At 50.4% G+C, this 11,319-nt stretch overlaps 1 protein-coding gene across 1 annotated transcript in view; it reads left to right on the top strand.

Moving 5' to 3' along the window:
* The first annotated feature begins 793 nt into the window (after nt 1-793).
* LOC126474647 (cylicin-2-like) overlaps nt 794-11,319 on the top strand; it is a 56,505-nt gene continuing 45,979 nt past the window's right edge. Inside the window, exon 1 of the mRNA XM_050102126.1 lies at nt 794-843. Within this exon, the coding sequence (XP_049958083.1) occupies nt 794-843 (50 nt within the window). The remainder of the gene's footprint in view (nt 844-11,319) is intronic.

Here is an 11,319-nt window from a genome sequence, read left to right as displayed (position 1 = left end):
ATAGCAAAGTATCAGTTTTGGAGATAAATGTACTGTACATTAACTTAAGCACGGGTGCTTAGAAAGGAAATAGGTTTACGGCGGAGTACCATGCTTCAGGTGATTGCGGAGACATTACCAAACTTTCCAGTTGGAACAGACAGCCTTCAAGTGATTTGTAAAGCGAACATCTCCGTCAGTGAAATATCTAATATTTCATATCGGAACATGTGAAGACAAGAAACTTACGCATCTTAAAATACACTAACTTTATTGTGTCTACATGCACAGTTAATTTACCACAAAACAATTTTAAACTTAGTGAACATAAAATGTCAAAGTGAGAAGGGAATTAAAAATGTGTCTTTATTAGAGTGCTTAAAAGCAATATGAAGTCTACGTCGTCCTTACTGGTGGCATCAAATTTGTATTTTCCACATGTTTTCACTGCTCTGCAAGGATTAAAGCGCTAAACTCTCCAGAAACTAAGGAGTTAGAGATTTCGCCTTTTGGGCTTTGGCGGGGGCGTGGGCCTCCGCTTGGTGTGGCACATCTGCGGGGATGACGGAGGCGGCGGTAGGGGGGCGGAGGGCGGCAGCAGGGGCAGCACCGGCTCCATCTTCAGCACGTCCTGCTGCGGGCGGTACACAGGCACCGGCAGCTCCAGGCCGATCTCAGGGGCCAACACGGAGGGCACGACGTACTGCAACAGGAGAAAACAGGGATTTGTGGCAACCATCAGGAGAGCAGGAAGACAAGTAACTGAACGTATTTCAGGTCTAGTTTCCACAACGATACAGCTTACTTTGAGAAAATGAGTTCAACCAGCAACAGTACAATTTCGGACAGTCACAAGATTGCCAAGTACATGTAGGATTCGCGCTCTGGGGATTCTTTACAAACTTATATATGACAGTTCATCTTTGAAATCTAGCATCTCGAGAATTTTTGCCCGTTTCATACTGGCAAGAGTCGGATAAATGACAAAGTATATGTGTTTCCTGTGATGATATAAATTAGCAATTCCTATTTTACACTAATGACCATTAAAATTGCTACACCGAGAAGAAATGCAGATGAAACTGGTATTCATTGGACAAATATATTATATTAGAACTGACATGTGATTACATTTCCACGCAATTTGGGTGCATAGATCCTGAGAAATCAGTACCCAGAACAACCACCTCTGGCGGTAATAACGGCCTTGATACGCCTGGTCATTCAAACAGAGCTTGGATGGCGTTTACAGGCACAGCTACCCATGCAGCTTCAACACGATACCATAGTTCATCAAGAGTAGTGACTGGCGTAATGTGTCGAGCCAGCTGCTCGGTCAGCATTGACGAGACGTTTTCAGTTGGTGAGAGATCTGGACAGTGTGCTGGCCAGGGCAGCAGTCAAACATTTTCTGCATCCAGAAAGGCCCATACAGGACCTGCAACATCCGGTCGTGCATTATCCAGCTGAAATGTAGGGTTTCGCAAGGATCGAATGAAAGCTGGAGCCACGGGTCGTAACGCATCTGAAATGTAACGTCCACTGTTCAGAGTGCCATCAATGCGAACAAGAGCTGACCGAGACGTGTAACAAATGGCACCCCATACCATCAGGCCGCGTGATACGCCAATATGGCGATGACGAATAAACGCTTCCAATGCGCTTTCACCGCGACGTCGCTGAACACGGATGCGACCATCATAATGCTGTAAACAGAACCTGGATTCATCCGAAAAAAAAATGACGTTTTGCCATTCGTGCACCCAGGTTCGTCGTTGAGTACACCATCGCAGGCGCTCCTGTCTATTATGCAGCGTCAAGGGTAACCGCGGCCATGGTCTCCGATCTGATAGTCCATGCTGCTGCAAACGTCGTCGAACTGTCGTGCAGGTGGTTGTTGTCTTGCAAACGTCCCCATCTGTTGACTCAGGGATCGAGACGTGGCTGCACGATCCGTTACAGCCATGCGGATAAGATGCCTGTCATCTCGACTGCTAGTGATACGAGGCCTTTGGGATCCAGCACGGCGTTCTGTGTTACCCTCGTGAACCCACCGATTCCATATTCTGCTCACAGTCGTTGGATCTCGACCAACGCGAGCAGCAATGTCACGATACGATAAACCGCAATCGCGATAGGCTACAATCCGACCTTTATCAAAGTCGGAAACTTGATGGTACGCATTTCACTTCCTTACACGAGGCATCATAACCGTTTTACCAGACCAGGCAACGCCGGTCAACTGCTGTTTGTGTGTGAGAAATCGGTTGGAAACTTTTTTTATGACAGCACGTTGTACGTGTCGCCACAGGCGCCAACCTTGTGTGAATGCTCTGAGAAGCTAATCATTTGCATATCACAGCATCTTCTTCCTGTACGTTAAATTTCGCGTCTGTAGCACGTCTTCTTCGTGGTGTAGCAAGTTTAATGGACAGTAGTGTACTTTTAACGTTAAACGCTGCTTGCCAAATTTCATGATTCTAGATTTTCATGAGAAAGACTATCAAAGTATGTGACAAATGACCGTATCTTTTCACTGTACTGACAGCTTACATTTTTTTCGCCGCCAAGCGACAGTAGACCTCAAGACAAATTTCAACTCTCGTGTGTGTACTCACTAGTGAGAAAATGGGTTTTTAACACAGAGTGATTCTGTAACTTTCGCCTTTACTGAGGTTCGAAAGGCGAAAAACGTGAATCACATTAATAAGGAACTATTCATCGCGGAAAATCAAGGGCCTAATGCATCTCAGTCTGGTCCACTGAAGCCTCCAGCAAATCAAGCCACAGTGCATGACCAACGGCGTTCTTGCGCCTTTATGTACGAGATATGAGTTTTTCTTCACTTCAAAATAGTAGTCTGGCGCTACTTAAAATGTTTCTGTTTATCGCTTTCTATTGACTGATCATGTCATTTTAGTGACAATTCAAGATCACAAAAATATTATATCCACTGATAAATAGTACGTCGTGTGAGCACGCTTTCACAACGACAAAATATACAATATTGTATTTGTTCTAATACTGGTCAACTGTTACCCAGCACCTATTACACTGGTGCATATATTCATAGCGTTTTTGTCTCATGTTTGTATGGGTTTATTTATCGAGTTTCATTTTTATTTGGAGTTCACTATTGCTATTTCAATTTACATGTTGCCATTTGGTCATCTGGAGATAGTGTGTAGAGCTGTGTACGCTCGAAAATGGAGTGCAAAGGGGAGAAATGTGAATATTTCAGACATAATCTGTTTGAATTCAGTAGAGGAGTGACAACCAAGCACACAGTAAGAAACATTTACGGCGTATATGGTGTAATGGCTGGTTGGTTGGGGTTGAAGCGACCAAACAGCAAGGTCATCAGTCCCTTGTTTCAAATGTGGTCCATTCCAATAGTGTGACATCTCAAAAGTCAGAACGATAAAAGGGAAAAGGGAAAAGGGAAAAAGCTACAAAATGTGAAAGAGCAGTCATGTTAATGGTAAAAACAAAATGAGGGAAGTCAGAAACCCCGAGGCTATGCTAGAGGCAGGAAATATCCCGACCTCTGAAGCAGTAGAGGCAAGACTACCTGCTATTTAAAAGCGTTCAACCGCTGCAATGTAGAAGTGCGTATGGGAAAAGGAGACTAACCAATTCTAAAAAGTGATTGAGTAAAAGGAAAAGAGAAGAGGATCTTGGCTAGGTAGAAGAATCGGCAATCTCCCAACACAGCTTACAGTGGGAGACACCCCAACTCTCACCGCCCTGCCCAAACACCAGAGTGAGATCAAAAACCTTAAAACTGAGATTAAAAACTACTTTCCCGGCGGAAACTGAGAACCAGTTCGACCATCCGCGAATCGTCAGCTAATATTAAAAGTGAAGTGCAGGGAAGTGTGTACTTAGTACGCAGAAACAAAAGGCATTCCACCAAAATGTGGGCTACTGACTGGAAGGCTCGACAACCACAAAGTGGGGGGTGGCTCATCACGCAAAAGAAAACCATCGGTGAAGCCGTAAATCCGCTGCAGGAGGGGTTACAGATAACGGGGGGTAACCGACTGCTCTTCCAGCCAAACGATCAGCGAGCTCATTACTCAGGATACCCACATGGCTAGGGACCCAAAGGAAGTCAACGGAACAAGCAGCACGGTGAATATCCGCCACACACCGTTGGGTGGCTTGCGGAGTATAAATGTAGATGTAGATGTAGAGATGGTCATGAATGGCAGAGACCAACGGATGGCGCGAAAAACACCGGTCAATAGCCAGAAGGCCACTCATTGAGGCCGTACATAACAAAACATGGTTGTGTTGGGACTGTTTAATAAAGGTAAAGGACTGGGAAATTGCCATCTATTCTGCAGTAAACACCTCACATGTAGGTGGCAGATTTTCTGTTCCAACAGAGGACGTGAAGGCATATCCCACATGATCAGCAGATTGAGAGCCATCAGTGTAAAAAAAAAAAAAAAAAAAAAAAAAAAAAAAAAAAAAAAAACAGCAGCATACAGAAACTCCCATAAAATTCGGCGGAAAAGGGAACGGAACACCATCAGGGGGATGGAATCTTTCGGACCGCGGCGGAGATCCATCCGAATTCGAGGCCGAGGAACTAACCAAGGGGGGTTGAAGGGAGGGAACGAGGTAGACAGGACAAAGAAAGAAGCTGAAAATCACGGCAAAGAGACGCAAGGCCGAGCCCAACCGGTAAACCCTCCCAAGGGCGGGAATCAGATGGACGACGTCCATGGTCTTTGAACAGGAGAGAATAGGAAGGATGAGTGGGAGAGGAACGGACAGCAAAGCATGAAACAGCAAAAGCTGGGACCGCCGAACAGAAAGGGGGGAGGGGGATACCAGCTTCAATCAGGAGACTATCAACAGGGCTAGTAGGGAAGGCACCGGTGGCCAAACGGTGGACTGGATCCAGCACGTGCAGTGTGGAAGGAGCAGCTGAACCATAAACTTGACAACCATAGTCCAAGCGAGACAGAACTAGAGCACGATAAAGACGGAGGAGGAGGGAACGGTCCACACCCCAAGAGGAGTGGGCAAGGAAGCGAAGGATATTGAGTTTACAGAAAAATCCTACCTTCAGATGTCTGATATGGGGCAGCCAATTGAGCTTGTTGCCGAAAACAAGACCCAGGAAACGGAACTGTGGGACCACTGGCAATCTTTGTGCCACGAGAGAGCTCTGTATCAGGGCAGATCGTAGTATGACGACAGAAGTCGACCACCCGCGACTTTAAAGGAGATAATTGAAACCTGTGTGAGAGGGTCCATGCAGAGGCACGTCGTATAGCTCCCTGGAGCTGCCGCTCTGCAGAGGTCATCGAAGAGAAACTGACCCAAATGCAGAAGTCATCCACATACAGGGCAGGGGCGACCAAAGGACCGACAGAGGCCACAAGTCTATTGATAGCAGTGAGGAAAAGAAGTACACTCAAGACAGAACCCTGTGGGATGCCCGTCTCCTGGGTCCGTGGAGAACTAAAAACAGTACCAATCCGAACCCTGAATGACCGATGGAACAGTAACTGGGGGATAAAAATCGGGAATGGGCCCTGAAGACCCCACTGATTAAGTGTAAGTAAGATGTGATGGCGCCAGGCCGTGTCATAGGCCTTGCATAGGTCAAGAAATACTGCAACCAAATGGCAGCGCTGGGAAATGCCTGCCGAACTGCGGATTCTAAGCGAAGTAAATGATCGATTGGAGACCGTCCCTCTCGGAAGCCACACTGGTACAGGACAATAGATCCCCAGATTCGAGGACCCAATTGAGCCGACGTGCTACCATCTGTTCAAGTAACTTACGAACAACATTGGTCAAACTAAGTGGCCGATAGCTGTCAGACAGGGGGCTCTTACCAGGCTTAAGGACAGGAACCACGATGCTATCTCTCCACTGAGAAGGGAAGTCACCCTGGAGCCAGATATGGTTAAACACCTGGAGAAGATGTTGCCATTGTGGAGCGCTGAGATGTTGACGCAATTGGTTACGAATGGAGTCTGGGCAGGGGCCGAATCATCAGAAGAAGAAAGTGCAGAAAGAAATTCCCATTCAGTAAAATGTTCGCTGTAAGATTGAGTGACAAGGGGTAAAACATAAGGTGGAAGCTTAGGCCCGCTGTTTCCAGTGAAGGAAAACAGCTGGATAGGAGGCTGATGCTGATGACATTGCAAAATGAGTCGCAGGATGTTCCTCAAGAAGCAACAGGTCCGTATAAAGGCCATCTGGGAGGTGAAGGCCTGGGAGGGTGGACTGCCGATGGCAACCTTGGAGACAGCGAAGAGTAGCCCATACCCATGACATAGGGACGGTAGAACCGAGGGAAGAAACAAATTGTTTTCAACATATCCGTTTTCTATGATTAAATAACAGGCTTTAGCGCAAAGGCGTTTAAAGGTAATAAGGCTGGCAACGGATGGGAGCCTCGTAAGGTATTGCAAAGCTCGATGGCGATCACAGATGGCAATGGCTGTACACCATGGGACCTGTCGGCGACGAAATGGTCCAGATGAGCGCGGTACAGCAAGGCTAGCAGCGCGAACAATAGCGTCAGACACGTCACGTAGGAAGTCATCAATACAACCTGACAAAGAGGGAGAACGCAAGACCTGTGCAGTGTATAGAGGCCAGTCAGCGCGTTGGAAAGACCAACGAGGTAACCTGCCCATCGGGGAGCAGGAATGGGGGGGGGGGGGGGGGGGAGAGAGAGATGATCAACAGGAAATGGTCACTATAAAAAAGGTCGTCGTGTGGCGACCAGTGTAATGAAGGGAGGAGAGAGGGAGAAGAATGAAAGATAAATGGCAGAAAAGGTACCATGACCGGCACTGAAGTGTGTAGGGGAGCCATCATTAAGAAGGCACAAGTCGTGGTATGTAATAAACTGATCTAAGAAGACCTCGTCTAGGTGGAAATGAACTGCCCCACAAGGGATGATTCCGGAAGGTGGCGGTTGGTTGGTTGGTTGGTTTGGGGGGGAGTAAAGGGACCAGACTGCTATGGTCATCGGTCCCTTTTTCCAAAGACAAAGAACACCCACAGAGAATAAAAACGAAGAACAGAAGAGATCACAGACGATACAGAACAAGAGAAACAGACAAGGACAAGACAAAACGAACTAAAACCACACAGAGTGTGACGGTGGTTGGCCGACCATAGAAATAAAAATGGAAAAGCCAACCACTTAGAAACACATTAAAAAAAAATCAGTTGAAAATCATAGGCCAAAGGCCAGAATCAACACAAAACAATAAAATAAAACAGAAACACTCAGATTAAATGATAAAATCCCCCTGCCCGAATAAAACGTAAAACTAAGTCAGCCATAGTGGAGTCGTCTGTTAAAAGGGCAGGGAGCGTATCAGGCAGCGCAAATGTCTGCCTGACCACAGCTAAAAGGGGGCAGGCCAACAGAATGTGGGCCACTGTCAAAGCTGCCCCACAGCGACACAGACGAGGGTCCTCCCGGCGCAGTAAATAACTGTGTGTTAGCCGGGAGTGGCCAATGCGGAGCCGACAAAGGACGACGGAGTCCCTGCGGTTGGCTCGCAGGGATGACCGCCACACAGTCGTCGTCTCCTTAATGGCACGGAGTTTATTGGGTGTAATCCGATCGCGCCATTCAGCGTCCCAAAGCGCAAAAACTTTCCGGCGGAGGACTGCCCGCAAATCAGTCTCTGGGAAGCCAACATCCAGAGATGGTTTACACGTGGCCTCTTTCGCCAGGCGGTCAACATGTTCATTGCCCGGGATACCGACATGACCGGGGGTCCACACAAAGACCACAGAGCGGCCGCAACGCGCAAGAGTATGCAGGGAATCATGGATAGCCATCACCAGACGAGAACGAGGAAAACACTGGTCGAGAGCTCGTAAACCGCTCAGGGAATCGCTACAGATCACGAAGAACTCACCTGAGCAGGAGCGGATATACTCTAGGGCTCGAAAGATGGCGACTAGCTCAGCAGTGTAAACGCTGCAGCCAGCCGCCAAGGACCGTTGTTCGGAATGGTCCCCTAGAGTTAGCGCATACCCGACACGACCAGCAACCATCGAACCGTCGGTGTAAACAATTCCAGAGCCCTGATACGTGGCAAGGATGGAATAAAAGCGGCGGCGGAAGGCCTCTGTAGGGACTGAGTCCTTCGAGCCCTGTGCCAAGTCGAGCCGAAGGCAAGGGCGAGGAACACACCACGGGGGTGTACGCAGAGGCGCCTGGAAAGGAGGCGGAACAGGGAAAAACCGAAGCCCGCAGAGAAGCTCCTTGACGCGTACGGCGATCGGACAACCCGACCGGGGCCGACGGTGCGGCAGATGGACGACCGACTGCGGGAACAGGACACGGTAATTTGGATGCCCGGGCAAACTAAAAACATGGGCAGCATAAGCAGCCAGTAATTGCTGGCGTCGTACCCGCAGTGGAGGGACACCTGCCTCAACAAGGATGCTGTCCACAGGGCTGGTGCGGAAGGCACCAGTGGCAAGGCGTATCCCGCTGTGGAGAATTGGGTCCAGCACCCGTAACGCAGATGGGGATGCTGAGCCATAAGCCAGGCTCCCATAATCCAGACAGGACTGGATTAACGCCTGGTAGAGCCGCAACAGGGTAGAGCGGTCGGCGCCCCAGCGGGTGTGGCTCAAGCATCTCAGAGCGTTTAGATGCCGCCAACACATCTGTTTAAGCTGCCGGATATGAGGCAGCCAAGTCAACCGGGCATCGAAAATCACCCCCAAAAACCTGTGGGTCTCCACCACAGCAAGGAGTTCGTCGGCAAGATAAAGCCGCGGCTCAGGATGGACTGTTCGGCGCCGGTATAAATGCATAACGCGGGTCTTGGCTGCCGAAAACTGAAACCCATGTGCTACAGCCCAAGACTGCGCCTTACGGATAGCGCCCTGTAGCTGACGTTCAACAGCTGCAATGCCAGTAGAGCTGTAGTAAAGGCAGAAGTCGTCAGCATACAGGGAAGCGGAGACAGAATTTCCCACGGCCGCAGCAAGCCCGTTAATGGCTATTAAAAACAGACAGACACTTAAAACAGAGCCCTGTGGCACACCGTTCTCCTGGACGTGGGAGGAACTATACGAGGCCGCGACTTGCACGCGGAAGGTACGACACGACAGAAAATTGCGGATAAAAATCGGCAGAGGACCCCGAAGACCCCATTTATGAAGCGTAGAAAGAATGTGATGACGCCATGTCGTATCGTACGCCTTCCGCATGTCGAAAAAGACAGCGACCAGGTGCTGACGGCGGGCAAAAGCAGTACGGATGGCCGGCTCCAGGCTCACCAGATTGTCGGTGGCGGAGCGGCCTCTACAAAACCCACCCTGAGACGGAGCCAGAAGGCCCCGAGACTCCAGTACCCAATGCAAGCGCCGGCTCACCATCCGTTCAAGCAACTTGCAAGGAACGTTGGTGAGGCTAATGGGACGGTAGCTGTCCACCTCCAGAGGGGTCTTTCCAGGTTTCAAAACGGGGATGACAATGCCTTCCCGCCATTGCGACGGAAACTCCCCCTCGACCCAAAGACGGTTGTAAAGATCGAGAAGGCGCCGCTGGCAGTCCACTGAAAGGTGTTTCAGCATCTGACAGTGGATGCCATCTGGGCCAAGAGCGGTATCAGGGCAAGCAGCTAGGGCACTGCGAAATTCCCACTCACTGAGTGGAGCATTGTAAGATTCCGGGTGGTTGGTGCGAAACGAAAGGCTCCGACGTTCCAGCCGCTCTTTAATGGAGCGGAAGGCCTGGGGGTAATTCGCAGAAGCGGAACTCGTAGCAAAATGCTCTGCTAAGCGATTTGCAATGACGTCTGAGTCAGTACACACGGCTCCATTCAGTGAGAGCGCAGGGACGCTGGCAGGGGTCCGATAGCCGTAGACGCGTCGAATCTTGGCCCAGACCTGCGAAGGAGTGACATGGAGGCCAATGGTGGACACATACCGCTCCCAGCACTCCTTCTTGCCTTGGCGGATAAGGAGGCGGGCCCGCGCACGCAGCCATTTGAAGGCGATAAGGTGCGCTAAGGAGGGATGTCGCTTGTGACGCTGGAGCGCCCGCCGGCGATCTTTAATCGCTTCAGCGATCTCAGGCGACCACCAAGGCACAGCCTTCCGCCGAGGAGACCCAGAAGAACGGGGAATGGCAGATTCGGCGGCAGTAACGATGCCGGTGGTCACCGATTGAACCACCGCATCAATGTCATCAGTAGAGAGAGGCTCAAAAGCGGCAGTGGAGGAGAGCAAATCCCAGTCAGCCTTATTCACAGCCCATCTGCTAGGGCGCCCAGAAGAGTGACGCTGTGGTAGTGACAAAAAGAGCGGAAAGTGGTCACTACCACACAGGTCGTCATGCACACTCCATTGGACAGATGGTAAGAGGCTATGGCTACAGATGGAAAGGTCAATGGCAGAGTAGGTGCCATGCGCCACACTGAAGTGTGTGAAGGCACCATCATTTAACAGCGAGAGATCGAGCTGCGACAATAAATGCTCAACGATGGCGCCCCGACCTGTGGCCACTGACCCACCCCACAGAGGGTTATGGGCGTTGAAGTCGCCCAATAGCAAGAAAGGTGGCGGCAATTGGGCGACCAGTGCAGCCAGGACAGGCTGCGAGACATCACCATCCGGTGGAATGTAAAGACTGCAGACGGTAACAGCCTGTGGCGTCCACACGCGTACAGCGACAGCCTCTAAAGGTGTCTGGAGAGGGACAGACTCGCTGTGCAGAGTGTGAAGGACATATATGCAGACGCCACCAGACACCCTTTCATAAGCTGCTCGGTTCTTATAATAACCCCGATAGCCACGGAGGGCGGGGGTTCGCATCGCTGGAAACCAAATTTCCTGGAGAGCAATGCAGAAGAAAGGGCGAAGGCTGAGAAGTTGGCGGAGCTCAGCTAAATGGTGGAAGAAACCGCTGCAGTTCTACTGGAGGATGGTAGTGTCCATGGCGGACAAAGGCGTGACGGGACTGGGAAGGCAGACTACGCCGCTGGGTCACCTGCTGCCTCCGATTGAGCACCCGTGCTAGCGCTATCCATGGCGTCTGAGGGACCGGCGAGATCGAGGTCCTCAGCGGACGCCAGGATCTCCACCTCGTCCTCAGACGCAGATCTGGAAGGTGGCGGTGGGGTGGCTGCCACCGCGAGTTCCTTGGGCTTAGAGCTCTTCTTCTTTGATTTCTCACGCTGCTCCTTGGGTTTAACTGGGTGGGAGGGCTTCACCGATTCAGTCTCCGGGACTGAGGAGGATCGCGAAGCCCGTCGACCAGCTGATTGCGGGCACTTACGCCACTGTCGGTCGTCAGCCTTCCCACTGGTGGAAACCTGGGAAGGG

Source organism: Schistocerca serialis, chromosome 4 (genome assembly GCF_023864345.2).
Source record: "Schistocerca serialis cubense isolate TAMUIC-IGC-003099 chromosome 4, iqSchSeri2.2, whole genome shotgun sequence".
Classification (NCBI taxonomy): Eukaryota; Metazoa; Arthropoda; class Insecta; order Orthoptera; family Acrididae; genus Schistocerca; species Schistocerca serialis.
The sequence above is the reverse complement of the archived record's forward strand: the minus strand, read 5'-3'. Positions and strand labels throughout refer to the sequence as shown.